The 25,802-nt window shown below is 45.6% G+C and overlaps 1 protein-coding gene across 2 annotated transcripts in view; it reads right to left on the minus strand.

Moving 5' to 3' along the window:
* Window positions 1-5,942: 5,942 nt before the first annotated feature.
* The window catches only part of NHEJ1 (non-homologous end joining factor 1), an 84,438-nt gene continuing 64,578 nt past the window's right edge, over window positions 5,943-25,802 (minus strand). The window contains exons 4-6 of one of the 2 annotated variants that reach the window (XM_019638355.1): window positions 14,963-15,080; window positions 14,257-14,375; window positions 5,943-13,757 (exon numbers count right to left, since the gene is read on the minus strand). In XM_019638355.1, coding sequence (XP_019493900.1) covers window positions 13,683-13,757; window positions 14,257-14,375; window positions 14,963-15,080 — 312 coding nt within the window. In that variant the 3' untranslated portion in view covers window positions 5,943-13,682. The remainder of the gene's footprint in view (window positions 13,758-14,256; window positions 14,376-14,962; window positions 15,081-25,802) is intronic. The other variant, XM_019638354.1, reaches the window with a different exon arrangement.

Consider the following 25,802-nt stretch of genomic DNA (forward strand, 5'->3'; position numbering starts at 1 on the left):
CTGGCGGGCCCCGCGGTTAGCACCCTGGCCCGGCGGTCAGGCGGCTCGGGCGGAGCGGGAGCTGCTGCCGTCTGCGGCGCAGCCCGGGGCCGAGTGAGAGGGGAAATGGAAGAGATCCGGGCTCGCGCCCCGCGCAGACCGCACCCTACCCATGTCCCTGCCTCCTGTGCGCTCGACAGCGAACCTGCAGCAAGGGCAGCACAGCCTCCTCCCCCTCGGGCGGGCGGCCCCGGCACTAGCCAGCCCTCGTCCCGCGCGCTCCTCCGCCGCGCGTCCGCCCGCCCGCTGCCCTCGGCGCCCCCTGCGCTGCCTGAGTTTGTCCTCCCTGCCCGGACGCGCCCCACCCCGCCTTGGCCTCGCCTTTGGGCTCCCCGCGGCTCCGGGTGCCTCGCCAGGCGCAAACCTCCCTGACAGGAGCTGCCACCCCCACAGCGACCGCAACCCACGGCGCGGCCGGACGCGAGGGGCGGGGGACAGTGGCCGGACCGCACAGCCGCCTACGGTGTGCCCTGCGGGGAAGTAAACCCAAAAGGCAGGAGGCCGCTAGTAACCTGGTGCCCCACCCTGGCCCGGGAGACGCGCCCTCTCAGCTTGGTGGAGCTGAATTCTGTATCAACCCGGTGCACATCCCACGGCTTGCCGGGTGTGAAGCTGGGAGTGGGGCGTCCTGCCTTAGAAGAATCAGTAGGGATTTTGAGTTGGAAACACTGTTCAAAGGAACAAGTTGAAATTGCAAAGGGACAAGCCAAAGTGTAGAGAAGGACACCCAAAATGGTGATGTCAACAAAATACAGGAGGAACCCGACTGGCAACGTCAAAGAGGGGCAGCACAGGTCTCAGTGACAGGGGCTTGCTAAGAAAGCAAAAATAAAATACAATTCAAAGCCCGTGGCGTGTGGCATACAGGAGCTGCTAAATAATTACTCTCTTAGCTCTACTTTACAAATTAACAAGGACAGAGAATACATAGAGGCAGCTGGAGAAGTAAACATGGGTTGTGTGTATTTTAATATGCCATTAAGGAAAGCTAAATGAATTAGGTTTCATTTTGCTAAAACAAGAAAAGGCAAGTTTGTTTTAAAAAAAAGAAGAAAAAACCCACTAACACCACAACAAACTACATATATGATTTGGTTGCAATATAGTCTACAGAGTCAATAGAGAGAAATAAAAGGGTGAGAAATTAAGAGGTTAAAAAATTCTCATTCCAAGGATATTAATACAATAGGCATATTATTGATACTTATGTGCCTGATAAATGGAAACTATTAGATACTATTATACCAAGTATTCTACTTGCATTATCTAATTTAAATTCACACCCCCAAATGTGCTATTATCCCCATGTTAAAAAATGAAGATTTGGAGTTCAGAGAGAATAAGTAACATGCTCCTGGCTGAGGGGGGTGGGGTGGGGGGATTCAACCCCTGGTGTCTTACCCCAGAGCAGGTGCATTGGCCCCCTGTGCAGCACCCCCTCTCCCAGTACAGCCTGGGTTTGGGGTTGAGGTGGCTTTTCCCAGATGCGCTCACATTTTCCCTGGATCGATTTGGTGAACACGAATTCAGAATTGAAAGGGACTCAAGAGAGTGCTTAACCCAAGCACTTCATATTACAGAGAAGGAAACTGAGGCCCACAGCAGGGAATTTAGGATGGCCCCACCGGGAATGGAGAGGCGACTGTCATTTGGAAACAGTGGATTGTTCCTTTCCTCCCCTTTGCCCATATCTTCTCCCCATGCTCCACTCCTTCTTATATTAACATTCAGATTCTAGGTCTCTGAGTCACAGCTCACTTTTCCTTGAAAGCTTTCAAAGTGCTTTACATGTTTTCCAGGGTTCAAGAACTATGCCTGCAAGTGTCCCCATCTCCTCCCTCTCTCCTGCTTAGATTTTTGGGGCAGGCCACGCAGCCAGGTCAGCAGTCTCCCAGGCCATCCAGCTCTCTGTTTTTATGGAGTTCCAAAAAAGAAAATCCATAGGCTTCCATGGTCACCCATCCCAGTCTTGTATAATCATTTTCTAGACAAACTTTGCCCTAAATTCAATCTTTCTTTCCTTCTCTCTCTCTAATGCAAAATCAGCTTCTTTCTTCTTTCTGGCCTTAGCACCTCAGGACCATTATCCTGCTTAGTGTCTCAAATGCATGGTCTTGAAGAGTTGTTAGATTCACTTTCAGTCTTCTTTTCTTCGGTGAAAGACAATTGCTTTAAGATTCTCTCAGAGGCTCTAGTTTATAACCATTTATTAACTTTGCCATTCTCCCTCTTATTTCTCCTCTTAAACTGTGATCCTTTTGAATACAAATCTCTGGGAAAACTGATCAGCATCCAAGAAGAATTACTTAGGTAGCGCTGATGGAGCTTGGCATGAGGGCGCTTTTAGAGCTGCACAACCTCACCTGTTTGGTTTAGATGATGCTCTACTAAATCTAGACCCTCCTCAGCCTGGCTGATTTAGGAGCAGTGATCAGGGTGTGTACTGGGAGAAGCAGATGGGAGCTGGCGTTGATCAAGTCTTTTCTCCATGACAGGTGCTTTAAGCATTTTGTAAATATTCACAATAACCCTCTGTGCACAGCAATTATTATTCTCATTTTACAAATCTACAACTCTAGAAATAAGGTAACTTGCCTGTGGTCCCACAGTTAAGATTTGAACCCAGCTTTTTTATTCCAAAGATTTGAACCCAGCTTTTTTATTCCAAAGCTATAGTCTTTTCTCAGGACACAATGGTGGCTTAAGATCTGAAGCTCAAACTTAGATCAGCATCAGTCCAGTTCCTTCAGTGGAGGAAGGGGGAGAAGAAGGTAGAGATTAGAAGCATCATAGTTTCTACAGCAGTGACACTGGAGCATTTTTAATCCAAGATGGGGCCTAAGAACCCTGGTCAGAAACGGCCTATGTTCTTAGCTGTTCAATAAACGAAGGGTAGCTTTTGAACTGGGCCAATCTGCTAGACCTATCAAACAAAGTCTGGTTCTTTTTCTGGTCACTGTCAGGCTCTTGCCAACAGGAAAACTGGAGAGCTGAGGAGTGCCACTCTGGAGGCATCAGAGACCTGGGGTCTGAGCAGCAACCTGATCAGGGAACATCGCCTCTGAGTCCTGGGCCCATGAGTAAAATCACTTCTTCTCTCACTTTTAGAGCTCTTGTACCCCTCAATCATCTCTATTTTGAAAAGAACACAGTAAAATCAATTTCTTTGGATAATATGATTTTTTGTTTATAAAAGTTGGAAAAATAGGTCAGAAGAAAAGGGAGGAAAATACACCATAGAACCTGATCATTTAAACATTTGTAAACGCCCATGTTCAAATCTGTAGTCAATCTTGAATTTAGTGCTATAGTACAAATCTAGTGTACTTATAGTGATATATTCGTATATACATAGGTGTATATGTATGTGTGTAAATATATATGCACATGCATACACATACTGCATAGGTCTATACTTCCAATCAGCTAGGCTCTTTTTCCCCCCTAACCCTGCCACTTGACCAGATCAGTCCCGCTCTAAATCTATGGATACTGAGCCACAACCAAACAAGTTTCAGGAATGTAGTTAGTCCAATATCTTCCAATGACTCTGTGCATGGCAGCCCTGGCTCAGTAGAAAGAGCACTAGGCCTGGAGTTGGCAGATCAGTGCCTGAACCCTTTTTTTGATACCTTCTACCTGTGTGGTCTTGAGCAAGTCACTTGACTTCTCTGAATTTTAGTTTTCTCATCAATAAAGTGAAATTTAATACCACCTACCTCATGGGGTTGTTGAGATGGTTAAAATATTGGGTTGTCGGAAAAGTCATGATGCATTTTTGCAACGAAAAACACAGAAAAAAAATACGTTATGACTTTTCCAACAACCCAATACAAAGCTGCAAAGTATAAATCTTATGTATAATTCATTTTTACTCTCTGCTGGGTTCACTAGTGGTAGCCACAGTTCTGATTCCTATTAGCCGTCTAGGAGGAAAACATCAGGATGTTCATATATGTGTGCCCCGAGACAGCAGTGGAGGTAGTGGCGCTGCTTCTTTCTGTTAGGGAGCATCTATCTTCTGCACACACCATGGTACAATAGACACATAAGGGTAGAGAATGCAAACAGAAAAGGAGAAGAGACAGTTGTCCTCCAGGAATTTACTATTTAACCTTAAAAATAAATCATGAAAATAAAAGGCAGTTGTTACAAAGCCATGAATGCCACTCCTAAATGAGTACCTCTTAAATGAGATGGGTTAATAAATTAGATGAACTTGGTCTAGAAGAATATGGAAATAAGAAACGATGGGCCAGGTTAGACTTCTTGGAAGACATCCGTTTTGAAGGAAGAAAAGAATGAAAAGGGTCCTCAGGAAAGGGCAGTGGCCCACGCAAAGATGATGGCACTCCTAAGAATGAAAAGCCAAGTTGGATACTCTAGTAAAGGGGAGAAACCCTAACGTTATATCCCATGCAACCTTCACAAAACCTTAGGAAGCTGACACCATTATCTTCATTTTACGAATGAGGAACTGAGGTTCAGAGCTTGTGAGTTGGAATCCAGGCCTGTTTGACTCCATAATAATCCAGTTTCTTGGTGAGTGATTCCTAGGACAAGCATGCTGGGTTGTTGACCTTTGTTCAAGTCGCTCATTTTCTCTCTAAATCTCGGGCTCTCTTCTGTTATCTTCATCTTGGGCTTTTAAGACCTCATGCTCTATTTGACTGACCACTTCCCCAGAAGGTTGGGATCACTCTGACTTCTACTGTGGATTTTTTTAAGAGGTCAGCAACTCCACCAAATTTGGTCTATATGCAGAAATGGAAGCATGTCTGTCTTTCAAGCCTCAGATCAGTCCAGAATGCCTTTGGAGCCACTCAAAACTAACAATGCTTTGAAAGCTAACTATTGATTAGAAATGGGAATGTCAAGTTACCTTTGCCCAAACAATAAGCTCATTACAAGGCACTTCAGAGAGATTCAAGCAATAAAGACCTTGCTTTGATGACTGTGAAAGGGTAGGAAAAGGCAACAGAATTAGTTACAAAGAGAATGTGCTTTGCTCTCAAGTCAGAGACTAAAGATTGTGGGACATTCTTATAGACAGGAAGAAAGACATTTGTATAAATAAATACATTTCTGTATATGGATAATAACATGTTTACTAACCAATGGGCTTTACTTCTGCTCCAGGGTCTCTATGTGGGAAGAAATTTGTTGCTTAAAGAGAATCTTGGAAAATATGTCTAGTGCAGTGGTTCTCAACCTGTGGGTCGCGACCCCTTTGGGGGTCGAACGACCCTTTCACAGGGGTCGCCGGGGCCTCGTATGTGGGCGTATCTGCATGTGGGCCTGGAGATGGATAGAGGAGCGGTGTCTCAGTTCCTAAGACCATCGAAAATATGTGTTTTCCGATGTCTTAGGCGACCCCTGTGAAAGGTTGAGAACCGCTGGCTCTAGTGACTGTTCGGTAAAGGAGGAGGGGGGTACCACTCCTAATACTCAAGTGATGCTCTTGACATGCTGTCAGTGTTCTGTACGAGAGTTGGTACCAGTCTACTCACACTCTCTTACCAGTCTCTCTTGGTAGAGATAGCATCTTAAGGATGCTGGGGACCTGTAGCCAAAGAAAGAAGGTATTCAGTCGTTTGCTTTTAAATAACTTATATTCTTAGTTTCTACAAAATGATCAATGCATTCCATTATGGTTATAGCTAACAAAATGGTATTTACCGTATTTCCCCATGTATAAGATGCACCCTTTTTTGAAAAATTTGGGGTCTAAAAACTGGGTGCATCTTATACAGTGGTTGTATGAGTGCAAAAAAAAAAAACCAAGCGCAAAAAAAGCAGGAAATGCAAGTAAAAAAAATCTACAACCACTGTATAAGACGCACCCAGTTTTTAGACCCCAAATTTTTTGAAAAAGGGTGCGTCTTATACATGGGGAAATATGGTAACCCCCCCACTCTCACCTTACAACTGGTTGCTGCAAATAAAAAAAGATTACATTCATTTATACCCACACATTTCTAAAACTACTTCAAGATACAGCTGGTGTGAACAGATGTGTGTATACGTGCGCACGTGTGTGTGGATGAGAGTTAAGTCTTCGTTTATTCAATCAACAACTTTTTTTGAGCACCTACTAAGTGCCAGGCACTGTTTCAGGTGGTTGGGATGTGAGAGAACAATAAAAACAAACAAACAAAGATTCCTGCCTGTATGGAGCTTTATTCTACTGGGGAGGCACTGGGGAAACGGACAATTAAAAATAAGTATAAAAATAAATAAAATATATAATATGTTAGAAAGGAATAAGGGAGGACTCTGAGCACAAAACAAAACAGGATAAAAGGATTGGGAGTGCAGCCAGCTTATGGGGAGAGGGTGTGAGGTAAGGAGGCAGGTGATTCTGCTAAGTGGGGTGATCAATGAAAGCCTCATTGAGAAGGTGTGACTTAAGCAAAGATCTGAAAGAGGTGAGGACTTCAACTAAGTGGATATCGGAGGGGAAGAGCATTCTAGGCTGAGAAAACTACATAGAGCAAAGGCCCTCACATGCTTGCATATTAGAGAAACAGCAGGGAGACCAGTGGGATCTCAGATGATGCTAGGGGAGCAAACGGAGTAAGCTTGACTTTCTGTGAGGGTGCTTTTCAAACTTTTTATAAAGCTCAGAGTGAAGGTAATTTACCCTTCAAAGAGATTTATATATTGACCTGTAAATATGGACACAACATTGTTAAGTAAAAGCAAGTCACAAAACAGTATTTATACACACTATTCTTTTAAATTTTTTAAAAGAGATAATACATAGTCATGGCTTTCACTTTTCTACTTCATACATTTGAAAAATTTTGGGGGAAAAAAATCTATCGTTTTAATATCATCTTTGTATTGCAGGTTTCTTGGAAGCAGGAGCTATGTCTTTGTAGCCATATACATATGTATGCATGTAGATAATGTATGTACCTAACGTATGTATGTAGCATAATGCCCATTGGTGGGGATGCTAGTAAGCATTTGATACATATGTATATGACTTGAGTAAATGCATGTTTAATGATTCTGGTTCTTGTTGAATATGGGTTTTTCTGTCTCATTCCCAACACATTTCCTACCAATCTGTGCCATTCATTTGAATTCCTTTGTAGTGACCTAGGATTTTCCTGTGGGACATTCCCATTTGCAGTTCAAGCCTATGTACAGCATAAGGTTCCACCAATCAAGGTGGTGAGTGTCTCACATCCCCCGCCGGGTCATTCTTTGGAGCTTCATTTTGGGGATCTCACTTCCCATCGAACTCTTCCCACTAGTTATCCAAGTGGCTTATCTGTGAAAACGTTTTCCATTCTCTTTAGATCATTTCAATATCAGTTTCACACCTGCTTCAATTCCATTCGATGACCGCCATTAAGTTAGTTTTGAGATTCCTCTCCAGGAGCATAGAGTCCGCTTAGAGTCTCACTCCCAGGAACTATTTTCCAGATATCTTTCTGGTGGGACGCTCAGCTCCCACCAAGCAGTCCCTGCTTTGAAATGGCTTTGATGAATGACCCACAGGGACCAGGCCAGTCCCTGAATTATCACATAGCGCCCTAGGTGAGAAACATCAAGTGCTCTTTGTTGTTGCTCCATCCCCACCCTATATGAACAGATTAAGTAAATATAGTTTCGTTTGGCACAGTTCTGCTGTTTCATTCTTCAAATTCTAAAAATGCACATACACTTTGACCATTCAATAGTCCACGGTGCTGGAGCTGGGGCCTCACTGTACTTCACCTCATTCAACTGGTGACACCTCCAAACACAGTGTGGCTGCAACTTGTGGCCAGTGAGTGCATCCTGGGTGCATGACAGCCCAGTACAAACTCGAAGTTGGCCACCTCACAAGCCAGGCACCCTCACAGCTGCAAGAGGAACGACCTCTGCCTTTTGCTGAACATTTCACCGTTTTAATTTCCCCCTTAAGCACAATCCAGCCACTGCATCTTTTTTTGATTCACAATGCCATTGTACTGCTTATCTACTCCCTCTGTGCTGCTTTCTAATTATGTAAATTATCCTGCCACATTTAATTCACTAAAGGGCATCAGCACTACCAGAAAACCATTCCAGTGGGGGAATTAGCATCACCTTCATACATCACCAGAGTATTATTATTTGTATTGCTGTTACATCAGGTTACTAATCAAGCAGAAATCCTTACTCCCACCTCCCTTTCCCCCAACCAGTGCCTTCCTGTTCCTCCAATATGTGACATACGACCAACTAGTATTGCTTTGTGCCCTGGAAGCGCCAGGCAGCCATAATAAATGAAACTGGCGACCTCTCCTTCTCATCTGGCAGCAGTCTTTTTCTGTCTCGAATGAGGGATCTCTTTACTATCAGGATTCCCAGCAGTGCTGCTCTTGACCCTTGCACACAGACCCAGACCCTGTGGGGCTTCCCCACCAGCTCTGACTCCTTTCACAGCCCCCTGCTCACCCTTCAAGGCCTGGGGTGGGAGGGGAAAGGCAGGATAGACTGCCCGCCTGGAGGATTACCCTGCCCCTACTCCATTTTCCCTTCTCCTGTCACCAATTTCTGACTGCTGTCGATCCTATCAGGGGTCCATAAAGCAAGGAGGACTCTGGCCCGGGAGAGGGGGGTAGGGGTTAGGCAAACAGGCCAGGGAGGCAGTTGGTTGAAATTTAACCACAATATTCTTGGTCTCTATTGTTTTGAGTGAGGCCCAATATTTCCACAGCAGGATTATAGGATCTGATTAACCATGTTAGACAACAATGCCGAGCTGGGATGGGCTTCCCCTTCCAGCTGCCAATATGAAAAAGTAAATACAACACCCAGGTTTCAGAAGGGACTCCCAGGAGCCCCCAAGCCCTACTTACCCCAACTCTAACCCTGCTACTCTTTTTCGCCCCAAAGTGAGGGGAGGAAGAGTGCGGCACTGCATGCTCCTTTAACTCCTGGCCCTTGGCCCAGCAGGACGCGTAATCTGGGCACAATCTCCCCAGGTGAGTCAATGGCTGTGTGCTCCCCACCCTGGAGTTCTTCCAATGCCTCTTCCGGGTTCCCCTAGGCTGGCCCAGATCCTCAGGAACCCATGAGAGTTAGGTGCTGAGAGGCTAGCCGGCACTCATTCAAAGGGCCCAGGAGTGTGGAAAGCACAGAAAAGCCTGTCGGGCTCCAGGATAGAGAAACTGAGTGCAGGTAGAATTTAACAGCTTGGGAGAGCAGCTGAGCCTCTGCTAGAATGCTGTGGTGCTACCTAATGAATCCCCACGTGCCAGGGTAGAGACAAGAATCGAGGGGAAACATAAAAGGCCACCATAGAACAAAGTCTCAGGAGATAAAAAAGTATTCCTCAAAGGGTCTGGGATGAAAGATGGAGGCTAGATGGGCTTGTAGCTCCTCAAATAGAAAGGGATTCCCTCTCCCTCACACCCAGACAGGCACCCTGCACCCTCCCTCTCAGGGCGGGACCTTCTCAGGCCCTCCAAGAGAACATGGAAGAAAAATAGAACATTATAAGGAGTCTTTGACAAGAATACCCAGGAGCAGCTTCCAGGATGTCATAGCAGCTCAAAAAAAAAACCCTCCAAAGCGTGGGCTCCCTTCCCTCCTGGTGTTTCTCTCTGTACCTAAGTGCCTGGCACAATCCATTACAATTTTGTGAGCTCTTACATGTACTGATGTCGGTAACGGGGACTAGAAACCAAGGGCCTGAGCTCTAAGTGTGGTGGCTTCCTTGCAATATGTCACTCACTCCTTTTGAACAGTTCCTTCTTCAGGAAAATTAGAAGATAGAAAAACATCAGGGCAGAGCTTAGAAAGCCATATCCTGATTGTATCAAAACCGAGTTAAGATAAAGTTGCACACTTTAGTAGTATAAAACCACCGCAGTGATGTTTTCTGAGTTAGGGTTAAAAACGGACACTGTTCTCAAGGAGTATAGTCTAATGTAAGGATGAAAACAAAAAGCACATAGGAAATGTGTATATAAACACAGATTACATTAATAGCACAAATAGTGAGGGGTAAGCAGCACAGATAAAGGGAGCGTCCCACATCATGAGGAAGGGTTATTAAGAGGATTTTAGGTGTCCCCTACACTCTTTGGAGCAAATCTTCCTAGTTTTGTCAATAGGAGAAAACAAGGGACAACATAATTGGAAAGAAGAAAATGCCCTGGTGACGATGTGAGGAACAAGATTACATCAGGAGCAGGAAAAGAGGCACAGCCTTTGCTAGTCCCCCTTCTCCCTCCATGTTTGTACTGAGAATCACACGTGGGGTTCCTGCTCATGTCCCAGTGGACAGGAGTGAAGGAGGAGGTAAGGGCTTCGGGAAATGGGGAGGTTTAAATGACAGGAAGGCCAGAAAAGGGGGTTCACATGCACCACAGGATAAAATGAGGGAGGCGGAGGGCTGAGGATGCAGGCGAGTTGAGCATCTCTCCTTGCCCGAGTGCTCACTGTAGGGACCTGCACCAGACTGGGAGGGATCTTGGTCTGACAGGGATAGATGCTCAAGTCCAGAGCAAAGGAACACAGATTTCACTCTTTGCCACTAGGAATTGCACCCTAGGAATTCCAGGGCTCGCTCCTCAGGGCTCAGCGTGAAGACAGAGACTATAGACACTCCTTCCTCTCTTCTCAATAACTTCACTATCCTTTGGAAAGACTCCTTGATCTGGGAGATGGGCTGACTGGAGACAGGAGAAAAGAAAATGACCCCAGTAGGGTTTTCCAGGACCCAGCTCCGGCTCTGCCTTCAAGGGCTGCTGGGAAAGCCCTCCGTGAGGCCTGAGTAAAGGAGGTACTGCCCAGCTGGAGTGCTAAGGGATGCAGCTTTCTCTTCCAGCAAAGAGCCGGCCTGTCCTAGCTGATTGTGGGGGAGGGGTGAGCCAGCCAGCCAGGCCAAGTAGGCCTTGCAGCCTAGGTGGCGCTATTTCTCTACTTTTTAGGTCAAGTTCCTGCAGGAACTTCCTCGAGGTCCTTAGTCCTGCTCCTGGTTTGCTGGCTCGCTCGTGTAAACCACCTTATATTATTTTTTTTTCTAAAAATACTCCAAAGCAATTGAAAGAGTCCCTTCTCCCACCAGCCAGCCCTGGCCCCAGCCCCGGCCCCGGGGAGCGGGCGGGTAGGCGGGGAGGTGGGCCACTGCTTTATTAAACACAGGGAAAACTAATATTTACGGAATAAAATTTATGGAGCAGCCACGAGAATTCGACCCTTTTATGTGCATGTGGAGTGGGGGTTGGGCCAGGCTGGGGGCCTCAGGGTGGGGCCCAAGCCAGGGGGCAGGGCTGGAATACAGCCTGGCTAGGCCAATTTGTCAAGGCAGGGATTTCCCTGGAGTTGCCCCGGGACAAATGATTCTCAACCACCACCCCTCGCTTTTGGGGGTAAGAACTTCAGGGCAAGAATGCCTGAGGCAGGGCCTCCGCAGGCGATGTTTATTTGGGCAATGTCCCCATGCAGATGGCAACCTTTGGGGTAGAGTGGGCAGTGGGCGGGGAGGTCATTAGGCATATTCTTACTTAACCTTTTTAAAAACTACACCTTCTTTTGAGAACATGGAAAACGTTATGCTCTTAGGATTTTACTTATAATTTGGGGGATTCACAGCCCCTTATCCCCCTGTGATTAAAAAGGCCTGCTCTGGAAACTGTGCTCTTAGGGCGGAGGGATTCGCCAGGGTGAAGAAACCATGTTTTCTCCCAGCTCGCTGGGAAAGGCTTTCCATTCTCCATGTGGCCTTATATCTTGTAGATCCTGAAATCTAGCTGTCTAAATTATGCCAAAATGAAACTAAAGAACAAAGTGAGCCATCTATAGGTTGTTTTTACTTGGTTCCCAATTCACTGCAGTGACAGTCACAACTACGGGGCACACCAATGGGACACTGGGGTCTGGAGGTAAAGGAAGGTATCAGCAGCACCTGGGAATGAACCCCGATGGAGCACTCAGACTCTGCCAGCAGGTAAAGGCATGGGGTAGTTCCTGAGTCTTCAAAGACTCCTGTCTGTTCCATGAGGAATACAAAGAACATCCTACTAAAAGGAAGCAGGCTCAAAGGACAAGGATGTTACAGTGGAAGACAGGAAAGATGGGCCTGACATCCTTTCTGGAAAACGTTTTCAGTGATGTACAGAATAATGCAGTTAACAACCCAGCTGTCTGGGTTCAAATTCTGGCTGTTACATATTAGCTGTGTAACCTTTGATAAGTCACTTAATCACATCAAGACTCCATTTCCCAGCGGGTAAACAGTATCTTCCTCATATGATGCTGTGAGGGTTCAATGTGAGGCAATTATTAGAGTACCTGCTATATATCAACTGCTCAATAAATATTATTACTTTATTATAATCACTATTATTTTATTATTGCTTGGATTATCCACTCTTCCATGACTTGAGGACAAAAACACCACTACCAACTAGAGAGGATATGAGAACGAGGAAGCACTTGACCACCATATATAAATAAACCAGAAAAGGCCTCTGTGGGTGCTGCCCCCGACCCCTTCCTCTACCTAAAAGCCCCCAGTTAACATGTCAGTTCTACTTTCCTTCCTGTCTCTCCAAAGTAAAGTTTCATATGGTCTTACCTAACTAAGAAAACCTAGCAGAGAAGGCCAAGGAACTTTGTCAATCCTGGTCTTTAAATATTGCCAGATTTGTCCAAAGAGTTGACTTTCTAAGTTGACTGTCTAAGGCTCTGCCTATCTCACACAGCCTTTACATTTTTTCTTCTTGCTAAGCACTATTCATTCTATAGGCCAATTCCATTGTCCCAGAGAACTCCTGTGGCCATTTTCTTGTTCCCTGTCATCCTAGCTCTTCTAGTCACTATGTTATTTGAAGTGGTGTGAAGGATGGGAAAGTAAAATTCCTTTTTCTTGCACTCCAGTGGGAAACTAACTACCTTGGCCCTGGCGCTTGGAGCTCTTTGTAATTTCATTTCCATATTGTGGTTTAACCTGTTGTCTACGTCTTGGAAACAGACCAAAAAACCCACATCCAGTTGGGCAAAGGAGAGCAGCAGCCATCTGTTCTGCCTTGTGCCCATCATAGAGACAGTTCTCCAGATCAAAGTTCCCACATGGAGGCTTAGCACAGGCCACAGCAGAGAAGCATAAAAAGAACCTTGAAGGACTGAACTGAGGGCCTAGATTTCATCCTGAGACAAGTGGGGTGGGACGCAGTAAAGTGAAGTGGGGTATGTGTTCCACAGAATAAGTACTCTCAAAAGCAGGGAAGTATGAGTGGTTTTTATAACATGCTAAAGAGGGAAGTGGGTCTCTGAGGAGCACCTGGGACTGGCTAAGAACTCTTGAGAAAGGTAGGCAAGGCTTCCTAAGTATGTTGTGCCTTTTTGCTGACTTGCCCTATACGCCTAGAGTCCATGGTAGCATCCAGGGTCTAGAGAACCTCCACCACAAAAGAGGAAGGTATGGGATTCTCAGACACTGGCTTTGACTCAGATAGGGAAGGCCAAGGCCCGATGGGTTGGAGGCAGGATTCCCTCGGGTAACAGTACCCATTCAGGTGGCCTGTCAACGTGAAATTCAGTGATCTTGCCTCTGACTATATAATTGTGTCAGAGATACTGCTGCCGCTGGAGTTCCTTTCAAGGTGGCACTATTTTCCAAGTCCATCCTCAGCAGTTGAGGCAGTGACAAGTCAATCGAAGAGCCCCCTTAGCTTCTTCCTCTTGACCTTGGACAGCTGAGGTCTCTGCACAGAGCCTGAAGGACCCTAGAAAAAAAAGAAATCCAAAATTAACAGGGGATTTGAACAGTTCCCCTTAGGTTAGGAAAGGAACTTCCTTCCTCCCATGGCTCTAGTTAGGATGAGGCCTTCTTGAAGCAGCTGACACAGTGATCTGAAGTCTATGTCAGGCAGTGAATGTGACATAAGGCTCTACGCAGGAGACGCGTACATACCTTCGCCCCCTTCTCCCCCAGGGAACAACCTCACAGATTGCCACTGGAACTGGGATTAGGTAGAAAAGAAATCAAGGTCCATCATTTAGTACAAGGATTGCAGAAAGGAGGCAGAAAGGGAAGAGTTAAAAAACCGCGACTCTGTATATATTGTACAAAGCCACAATTAGGAAGCCTGATGACAAATATGCCCTGATATTGTTAAGGCAGTATCAACGAGGTGGCAATTCCAGGAACCACTGGCTGGGGGGCTGTAGGTGTGGAATCCTGCAACTCTCAGAACACCATCCAGGAAGCTGCTCATGACTCACTGTGGGCTCTTTCTCAGGCCCTGGGAGGGCTGGTGCTGAGGAAACCGGCTCCTCTGGCTGGGTCAGAAGTCGGCTATCAGTTCCTGGTGGGGAGGTGCGGCTTGAGGTCTGAGGATCTCCTGAAAGCAGAAAGATCAAGGGAAGATAGTGACCAATGCCCTCTTCTTACCAGGAAGACATTAGCATTTACCAAGCATTCTGAGAAAGGCCGGGAGTCAGTACTAATATATAAACAGACAGAAGCAGCCCCAAATCCAACTTCCAGCTGATTTTTGAAAAGCCCTATTTCTACTATGAAGATTTGCCAGGCTCACTTTCACCAGGTAGGACAAGAGATTCCTTGACTCAAAATAACCACCTGGTCTTCTACACATTTCCCAACATGTCTCAGATGGTGAGACTCCTCTTTCTCCTGGTTCTTTCACTAATTCTCTTAAGTGCCTAGACCAGTTTACTAGAACTTTCTGCAATGATGGTGATGTTTTGTATCTGCACCATCCAACTTGGTAGCCACTGGCCACACGTGGCTGTGGAGCACTTGAACTGTGGCTAGAGCAAGTGAGAAAATAACATTTTCATTGTATTTAATTTTTATTAATTTAAAGTTAAAAAGTCACAAGTGGCTAGAGCTATCATGAACCTAGACAGCACAAACCTAGACCCTAACTCTAACCCCAGGAGACTAAGTGCTCTTGGAACGACTCACCAGTGTCTCCATGCTTCTGCCTCTCGTGGACCTCTTGTCTGGTGACTGCCATATATAGATTCTGTAGATTCGTGACAAAGGGTCTTCCATCACCAACACTGCATGCCTCTGGTAGTTTCTATAGAGAAAAGGAGATGCTGTCATTGGCTACACTGTATTGCCACAGAAAAGGGACTTGATATTCCACTGGCAGAATTGGCATCAACACCAAAAGAATTTATAGAAAGAAGTTAGATCCCATAAAGGGCACCCATATCCAATCCTGTTGGGACCAATATAAAGACCTCTTGGGGAAATCTCCTCTGAAAGGCAACTCCAAAATATATCTTTATGTCTTCCTATACGCAGGTCTCCTGTGTTCTTCCGTGACTACCCCATAAGTCTCTAGGCTCTTTCTTCCAAAGGGATGATCTCTTAGAGGGCTGTTTTTAGGAAATCAAATTCCCTAAATTGTCCTGGAGCTGTGCAGATTGCTATTTTAATTAAATTCCCTCCTCAACTTCCATTCTAGAGAGAAAAATGATGAATAATGAAATGCAGGACAGGGGGGAGAGAGCAATATGGCAGCACGGCAATAACACACTGGGGGACAAGGAGAAATTGTGGAGTTGTGATATTCCATCAGAGGAGATGAGAGAAATAAAGCTTACAAAGTTCGGGGGCTTACCTGACATTTTATATTCTCTACTGCAACCCCACTGTGTTTTCTTATAATCCATGAAATCACAATGGGGGTGAAACTTCTTCTGAGGGGGGTGAAAATTGGTTCTTATGGGGTAAAAAAAAAAAACCTTACTCTTTTTAAAAAAAGTATAAAGCACAGATATACATACACAGAATTTTGATATATTTTTGATATTAAAATTTCCTAAGGGGGGGATGCTTAGGGAAAAAATATCTTAAAAGGTTTCTTAGGGAGGTGATAATGGAAAAAAAGTTGAGAAACACTGTTATAATCACATATTTACATGTTTCCTTCAAACAGAATGAACTGTGGATTTATATTCACAGCAAAATGCTTTGGCTAGTTCGACTTTCATATATTTGGCTGAACCGAGTTGACATAATGTTGAAGACTGAAGAAAGTGCAATAAAAATGAGATGAAAGAGTGTGGTATCCAGTGGTCCCAAACCTGGCTGCACTTCAGAATCCTGGAAAGGGCCCAGAACTACTTCATCTGTCCCTGTGCATGCAAATCCTTATGGTTCCCAGCCAAGTTAGCAGGTCTCCAAGGAAGCCATGCCAGCAGCTCATATGGGAACCAACCCAAGAATCCTGGGTTGGCCCATATCTCTTGTCAAGGGCACTTTCTCTGGGCCATAAGGGCATTCATTTCTGCAAAACCACTGTGGGGGAAGGATGGAAGAGGGAAAGCGGGAGAAGCAGTGAAGTAGTTGCTGAAACAGTCAAGATTATATCTTTCCCTGTGTATGGTGGTAGCTGAAAAACTTGTTGATTCCCAGGAAATGTAACATACGTTTGTACTCTAACCCAACTCCCATAAAGATTATACCAGTCTTGGACTTGCATTGGAAACCACGGGTAACGACTCAGAAGCCCTGAGTCCCAACTTGACTACATATCGGCCCTTTCCCTTCTCAGAGAGATCTGGTCCTGCAGTTGCTACCAAAGGCTATCCCACCTGAGTATATATCCTCAGAAAAGTACTAGGAAAAGAATATTGGTACATTTCTGCATATTTACCATCTGCTAGATACTGTTCTAAGTATTTAAGGTATTAACCCACTTTTGTCTTATTCACTGCTATTTCCCCGGCACCTAGAACAACCTGGCCCATAGTAGAGGTACAATAACTATTTATGAATGAATGAACATGGTAGGCAAGAGTATGACCCCATTTTCCTGAGGCAGCCACAGCTAGTCAGTGGAGCAGGATTAGAATCCAGGCAGTCTGGCTTCAGGGCCCACAAACATCATGATTACCCTATGTATTTCTCTGAACAGCAGAATTTTTATCAAAGGGCAATACAGCCTTTCCCAGGATCACAACCCTTAATCACAGATCACCCGCCTATATTCCCATCCAGCCCAAGGCAAGTTCTCTCAGGTGACAAGAAAAAAACGAACAGATAAAAAGGAGGCAGCTGGCCCTACCTAGAACCCTCAAAGGCTGAAAGGCCATCCCCTTAATCCTATTCTAGCCCTTCCGGGTCATCGCTGATTCCTTGGGCATCGTCTGCAGAATATACTAGGGAAGAGAGGAGCAGAGGCCAGAGCCTGGGAATGAGGAACTTTAGCTCCCTGCACAGGACAATGGTAGGGTGAGCTGGGGCCGGCAGAGATCAAAGGGACAATGCCTGAGTCAGGACTAAGGAAAGCAAATAGCAGTGCCCCCTGCATAAGTATGACTGAGCCAGGAACAAGGTGTACCAGTCACAAAGCGGGTCACTGCCCAGGGTGGGAAGGGGAAGAATACTGTATGATGTGTTCATCTGGTTAACCCAGAATCAATTCTACTCAGCAAAGAGGATGAGATTCCTACCGTGTGCACTACGGGACCAAGGGGAGGGAAATGCATGCCCCAGTCCTTCCCTCCTCAGAACAGGGCTGAGTTAGTACAAAGAGAAATAGGTCAGAGTCCCTAAGCCAAAGAGTTTATATTGACATGTGGGAGAAAGGCAGATGTTATACACACACACACACACACACACACACACACACACAGACCTCAAACATTATCCTATAACAGAGTTATAAACAAAGGGTAAAAACGAAGGAACCCAGAGAAGAAAGGGATGAATTTTGACTGAGGGTCCAGCAAAAGTCTTCGGAGGTGGTGACATTAAGTTAAGCCTTACAAGGTTAGACTTTGAATGTGGCGGAAGTATCTGAGGCACAAAGGTGTGAAAAAGCAGGATACGTGGATGTATCTCATGGGAAATGAGACCAGAAGGCTAAATTCGTATCTACCAGATTGCAAAGGACTTCGTTTTCTGAATTAAGGATATGCCCATGGGAATTTCCTTTTGTTTCACAAAGTGGCTTTCTCTACTATATAACTGGCTGCCAAGCCTTCCTTGGCTCCAAACTGATACAACAATGAGGAATCAGAAGTTTTCTCTAGGTTTCCTTTTGTAGGCTTCCTGCTACATCCACATAGATTATTTTAGTGCTTCTTCACTGCTTACTGCTAGTGCTGTGACTTTTCATGACCCTCCTGTCTCCAAGGGCCATTTCACGCTCCCATCTCCAATCCGCTAGGACTTTGGCCCCTGCTATACAGCCATATCAGAAGCTTTAGGAAAACCAAAGTTACAGAAATCCTACAGGGCATTTTATTTCCCTTCTTGTCCCTGCGGCAGCCCACCTTGGTTCCTATGGCCCACCCTACCCTCTTAGCGATAGCTCCCATCTTCATCAGGTCTAAAATTCGCTCCCAGTGGTCCAGAAATTCTAAGACTCCCTCCTACTCTCTGATCCCAACAGGAGCTGTTGGAGAGATCCCAACTGCCGCTTTCAACTAGAAAGTAGAGGTCTGATCCTATCCCACCTTCACCCCTGTCTCATCCCTCCTTTCCTCTGGGGCTGTTTCAGAAAAGAAACCTTTAGGGTCCTGGGTAAGGAAAGGCTGGACCCTGACACACTGCTCACGCTACTCAATAGGAGCCCACAGGCTAAGGATACAGATTTATTAGAAGAAAAGGGGGAAATGAGCAAACTGGAGCCCCCCAACATCAGCCTTGAGCAGGTCGTTGGGTCTGGCATTGGCCCCGGAAGCTGGCCCAGCCCCAAGGCCCTGACACTGACCGTCACAATGTCACAACCACAGGGCAAGGCCCCCGACACATGACTTGCTAAGGGTAAGAAGTCCTCTCCTACCTCTTGCAATCTGGTAAACTCTGCTGGTACTGGATACAAACTTCCTTCCCAGGAAGCCCAAGTCGCAGTTTAGGAAATCATCAGTTCCCCTGAGGGGTAAGAGCACATTGGAAAAGTCTTCTAAGGGCTCAAATTACCAGAGGGCTACCAAGATAAACTGAAAGCAACAAGGACACTGCTTGAGGAAGGGGAACTCTAAGGAGAAAGGCTCTTCAAGAAATAGATGCCCCCACCCCATCTACCCACTCACCAAATAAATACTGACCACCTGGATATGGAGGGCTGGATAGATAAGGTGGGGGTGAGACTAACAACATCACCTGATAGAGTCCGTGAAAAGATTAAACGAGAGTGTTCAGGATGATTTAGATGCTGGGGATATAGTACTGTTGAATAAAAGAGATAACAATCCCCTGCCCTCTGGAAGTTTACGTTCTAGAGAAGGGAGATCAAGATGGTGACAGCACCACAGAGCAAAATAAATCAGCACAGGCATTATGGGATAGGGGCAGGAATGTGTTGCAACTTTGAACAGAGGTTAAAGAAGGCTTCACTGAGAGGGTGATATTTTTTAAAGACCTAAACAAAAGTGAGAGAATAATCCATGTATCTGGGTCAAGGGACCAGATTCCCAGTTTGCCTGGGTCCAGTCTCAGGTGATGTTGATCGTTTGTTAATAGAGCTCCCTTTCTCTCTTAAAAGTGTCCCAATTTGGACAATAAATGAGATGGTCACCCTCTATCAGAGGAAGAGCATGGCAGGTGTCAACATGTGTCTGTGTTCATTTGAAATTGTGAGATAAGGAAGTATATTAGCTTTTTTCCCTGTAAGATGGGAAGCCATTAGAGTTCATAAACAGAAGAGTGCAATGATCTGATTGACATTTTAAAAGGACCGCTCTGAGTGTAGAAAGGCAAGAGAAGTGGGCAGATACGCTAGGAGGTTGTCATAATAACAGATGGGAGACACTGGTAACTTGGGTAAGGGTGGATGCAGTGGAGGTGGTGAGAAGTTGCCGGATTCTGGGTATATATTTGAAGGTATGGCCAGTAGGATTTGCTGATGGACTGGGTGTTGGATGTCAGAGGAGTCAAGGTAACTCCACCGGAGGGCATAGGGTGGATGTCTCAGAGCGAGGATCCAGAAACCGAACATAGAATCCTTAAATCAAAAGTGAGAATCAGAAGGAAGAGGTGAAACCAAGGCTCAAGGTTGAAAGTTTAAAAAAGAGAAAGCCAAAAGTGGCTTCTCACTCAAAGAGGAAGAAGCAAGACTATCCAGGAATTAGTAAGAGAGAGAGAGAGAGAGAGAGAGAGAGAGAGAGAGAAACAAGCTTTAAGTTCTGTCTTTAGAGACACTCAAAGACTTGGATTCATACCTATGGTCTTCAGTCTTATGTTTGCTGGCTGTGACACTTTGGACAAGTTATTATACTTAACCAATGTCTTATTTTGAGAGACAGAAGGGAGAGGAGGGGAGGCAGGAAGGAGGTAGGTATGGAGGGATGGATAGATAGGATGGGGGTGAGATTAACAACATCTATTCATACCTCATAGAGTTCATGAAAGTACTCAGAAAACACGTCCCTTCCCTTTGCTTGCCTGGCCCCAGTCCAGAGCTAAGGAAGCTCAAGAAATGTCCTAACGCTACCATGCACAGAAAAGCCAGGGTCTGACCCAGCTATTAACCTTTCCCCACTGTATCCCAAAGCACATGGCCTTCTAACAATTCAGTAACTAGTCAAAGCCCAGAGCAGGGAGATGCCTGAGGGCAGTTCGCTGTCCACCTTCGCCACACTAGCCCACTCCTCAGTCTCTGGTAAGGACCAAGACAGCATGGCTTTTGTAGCAAAAGGTTCTGGTTTTAAATCCTGGCTCTGCCAGTTGGCAGCTATGTTACTAACATCTGTTACCTCACCAGAAAAAAGAGGAGACCCATACCTACTTTTATGAGACTGACAGAAGGATTACACAAGGTAATATTTGTAAAGGTTGCCTCCTGAGAGTATACAGTATGTCTCCTTATCTCCCCAACACTGCTCTTGTTGTTCTCAAAGATCTTTATTCTCTCCATGTTCAGGACCTGCCTAAGAGGCCACCGTTTTTTGTTTTTAAGATTTTATTGGGGAATCGGGGTAAGGGGAACAGACAAGTTGCTGTCATTTTTTGTTCTTCAGTCTAGTTGTGGAGGACGTTGCTTCACTGGCCCATGTTGGTATTATCATTGCGCTCTTCCCAGGTGAGGCAGATCAGTCACCGGCCTCTGGACAGCTGCTCACGGCGGCTCTTGGCAGCTCACACCGGCTGCCAGCCGCTCACGCTGGCTGCCAGCCACACACAGTAGCTTATGGCAGCCCACTGCAGCTTCACTGCAACCTACGCCATCGCTGGCAACTCACAGCAGCCCAGCTCCAGGTCAAGCTGTTGTTCACCATCTTAGCTGTAGAGGGCAGTGTCACTGGCCCCCATGTGGGATCCGAACCAGGGCCCTGCTGCTCAGAGCTGGTATCCCAAACCAGATCTTAACCAACGTGCCACTCGGCCGACCCGAGACCACTGTTTCACTTTCATTCTCCTCACCCTCTTTTTTGGAGTGTTGGGTATAATGGAGGAGAGTAAAGCTACCATCTCCAGAAGCATACAAAGCATAAACAGCTTGCTCCTCAACACGTTTTAGCAAAAGTATTCCACACAGCCCAACTTGTCCAACAATGCCTCAAACAGAAACCTTTTCTCACCACCATTTCCTGCTCCCTGATGTGGCTTGTGCAAGAGGCTCTGTTACAGCATTTCCATGTTCAAGTAATACACTCAATTAAGACTGTTTGGAAAGTAGAGAAACATGAACTGCAGATATGTCAGCCAAATAGTTAACAAGCCAAATGGTTTTTGATGGGATTAATCTCACAGTTTCTTCAGAGTCACAGCAAAAAGCGTTCATAGGCCAATAAAGGGGTGGTGCTGTCCATCTCACTCTCCCTTCTCCTTACTTTACATTTTCCCACAGCATCTCACTTGGATGAGCTGTTTCTGAGTTTCAGGCAAGATCCAACCCCGAGGGGTCTCTGTTTTATCCCTCCCAGAATACCCCTCTGTTCTCTCAGCTCACTAGTCACAAACCTTGGTGATGTGGGAGAGAACACAGTCCCCTAAGAATACAAAGCACACTGCCCTTGAAGGTCGTGTGTGAAGTTGACGAGACAGCTGACACTGCTCCTGTGTTTGGTCTGGTTTCGCTTTGTTTGGGTCTGTGCCGCACAAGGCCTAGCCTGACCACGCTGCTCTGCCGCGGCTGACCTCGCCATGCTCTCCCGTCAGCCTCTGCCTCCTGAGCTCCCACCTGCTCAGTGCTGGGCTCTAAGGGAAAAACACGGAGACGCCTGCACTTAGCCTTGTGTGTGGGACCTTGCAAAGGTCCACCTAATTATATCCCACCTCACCCCTCCATCCTTTTAAAACAAGGTGGGAGAATGGATGCATGCATACATGCATACATTCAAGTACGTATGTGTGCAATCTAGTCAGATCATTAATTCACTTTCTTTGTGGCCACCCTTCAAAATGGGATGATTTTGCTGCCTCACTCTCTCTCATGGTGCTGGAAATACAATGGAGATAAGATAGGTGCAGAGTTCAAAACAGTTTGAGATAAAGTCCAGTCTTACTTATATTATTCAGATTTTTGTGGTTCCATTTGAAGCCTTCCCTAGATGCTTGCACTGCACAGTCAGAAGGGAAGGGAGGTAGGAAGAAAGGCTATATAGAGAGGTCCAAACTGAACACATTCCAAAATGTTAATCTTAACTAATATTATTGAAGCCTTCTAAGTACTAGGTACTAGGTTAAGTATTTAATGCATTATCTCAATTAACTCCACAGTTACCCTATCAGCTAGGCATTAAAGTCATTCTCATTTTGCATATGAGACAACAAAGGCTCAGAGAGGTTAAGTAACATGACCAAGGCCACAGTTACAAAGTAGCAGAATGGGGAGGTGGAAGACAGACCTAGGAAGCTGAACTCCAGAGTATACACTTGAGCCGCTACACTACGATGCTCTTAGAATCACCCAACGAGACATCCATTGCTCCCTTCCACCCCCCGCCCCCTGAAGAAGGTTGGTCCTTATTCTGAGGTCTAGTTGTACTAGATAGATGCTAGCTCTCCCCTCCTTTCCTAAATCTCCAAATAACTCAAGATGCTGATAGAGGGAAAAGACAAAATGCCCTCCAGAGAAGGAAAGCCTGACTTAACCCCTTGAGTGATCCTTCAATGGAGCTAGAAAATCAGAAAAATGAATCTCTGGTATGGGGAAGCTCTAGACTCTAAATCTCCTTTTAAAATAAGTACAGCCCCTCAAAGTCATAGCAGGAAGGCCCCTTAGCTCTGCCCCAAAAGAAAAATAATGGTAAAGGGAGTGGAAGTGAAGGTGGGGGCAGGGGCCGCTGCTCTCATAAGAGCCCTTTGTGGTGGCTGCCTCTGAAAGGAGGTTTTGCTAGACAAGGTGGAACTTCTCAAGGTGACAAGCAAATGGTACAGCCTAAGCTGTGACCCTTTGCTCACTCCTTAACCAAACCCTCCCCTTTGGAGAGCCCGAGCCTACACTGTCCCCGAAGCCCCACCCAGCCCCAGCACAAACCATGGCTTTCTAGTCTGGAAAGCGACTAATGAGCAGCCAAGGGGCTGGGGGGACAAAAGTGGTTTCCTGGGGGGACGAGTCCTTAGAGGCCCCCAGAAAGTGCAGTAGCAACTCTCATGCCTCCTTTCCTCTACTCCCGTTCCTTCTCCAAGAAGAACAAGCAGTTCCTGTCAGCTCTGGCTCAGGGAGGGGGCTCTGACCAGCCGATCAGGGGGACAAATCGGAATGATAGTTTGGCACCTCTCTCCAAGTCGGCCACCTCACCATCCTTTTCTCAAATGGAAATGAAACAACGTGGTAGAAATCAGAAAGTAAAAAGCATCAGGTTTAGTAGCAAAAAGAAAATGACAGCTATAAGGCAGGCCTCTGGCTCTGAAAGCTCTGATCCCTGCCCTGTGCCACGGGCACTGTGTGTAAGTACATATTTCATTTCTCTTTTCTCCTGTTTTAGTGTAGAAGGGAGGACAGTCAGCTGGGTCTGTAGGGCACAGAGGTGATTTAGAGGACCCAGCAGTATTCTCTGTAGGACATCTACCACCAAAAGGATTCTCTTTCACTCCAATTACACGCTTGACAGCTGGGAACACAGCCCATGGTGGTTGTGATCTCATGGGCTCCCTGCCCCCACGCTGCCTGCTCCCTGTAGGGTGTCACAGAGTCCTCTCCACTCTGTAAAATCTTACTCTATAGGGTGATGCACTTCATTTTTCTCTCTCTCCCTCTCTCTCTCTCTCTCTCTCTCTCTCTCTCTCTCTCACACACACACACACACACACACACACATACTTGTGATCAAGGTCTGATCTTCATGACCTTAGGTAGGTCAAGAGCTTTCAACAGGATACAGATCATAAAGGAAAAGACTGATAAATTGGACTACATTAAAATTAGGAACTTCTGTTCATCAAAAGACACAAGACAGCAAAAAAGCAAGCTAAAGAGTGAGAGAAAATACTTGCAATACATATAACCAATAAGGACCTGTTTCCAGAATATATGCAGAACTCTTGAAAATCAATAAGAAAAAGATAAATAACCCAACAGAGAGTTGGCAAAGAACTTGGTCATATCTAAATGACCAATGATTACATGAAAATGTACAGAATGTCTTAAGTCATTAGGGAAATCAAAACGACAATAGGATATCATTATGTATTTACTATAATGCTAAAAGGAAAAAGGCAGATAACACAGGTGTTGACAAGGACGTGGTACGACTAGAACGCTCATATACTGCCTATGTGAGCATAAATTGATATAATCACTTTGCAAAACTAGCAGTATCTACTAAATGTGAACATATGCATAACTATGAAACAACCATTCCACTTTCATGTATATATCCAACACAAATGAATAAATCATGGTACAGGGCCGGCCGAGTGGCGCGTTGGTTAGGAGTTGGCTTGGGACGCCAGCTCTGAGCAGCAGGGCCCCGGTTCGGATCCCACATGAGGGCCAGTGATGCTGCGCCCTCTACAGCTAAGATGGTGAATAACAGCTTGACCCAGAAATGGGCTGCTGCGAGTCGCCCGCTACGGCATAGGCTGCAGTGGGGCTGCAGTGGGCTGCCGTGAGCTATGGTGAGTGGCCAGCAGCGGGCATGAGCTTCCGTGAGCTGCCATGAGCTGCCGTGAGCAGCCATCCTATGGCCAGTGAGTGACTGCCTCTCCTGGGAAGAGCGCCATGATAATACCAACATGGGCCAGTGAAGCGACATCCTCCACAACTAGACTGAAGGACAAAAGGTCAGCAACTTGCTGTTCCCCTCCCCCAATTCCCCAATAAAATCTTTTTTTAAAAAAAACAATAAAATAAATAAAATAAATTGTGGTACAGCCTTACAATGAGATATTATACAGAAATGAAAATGAACACAGTACTGCTGCACACAACATGGATGAATTTCTTAAACATCTTATTGAGTGAAAAGTCAGACAAAAAAGAGTGTATACCATAGGACTCCATTTATATGAAGTTAAAAACAGGCAAGTTAATCTAACATGTTGAAAGTCAGAAGAGTGGTTACCGTTTGGAGGTGGTAGGAACTGAGTATTGGAAATTTTCTAGCTCTGGATTTGGGTGCTGCTTATACGGCTATGTTCATTTTGTAATAGTTCTTCAAGCTGTATGTTTATGATATGGGCACTTTTTGTATGCATCTTATATTTTAATTTTAAAAGTTTATTAATAAAAGATAAACCACTATAAAAAACAATCTGGCAGGGCATCAACAAGTTAAATGTAGAATTGTCATGTGGCCCAGCAATTGCAGTCCTAGGTATATTCCCACAAGAATTAAAAACATATGTTCATACAACAACTCATACATGAACGTTTATAGCAGCATTATTCACAACC

Source organism: Hipposideros armiger, unplaced genomic scaffold (genome assembly GCF_001890085.2).
Source record: "Hipposideros armiger isolate ML-2016 unplaced genomic scaffold, ASM189008v1 scaffold_38, whole genome shotgun sequence".
NCBI lineage: Eukaryota > Metazoa > Chordata > Mammalia > Chiroptera > Hipposideridae > Hipposideros > Hipposideros armiger.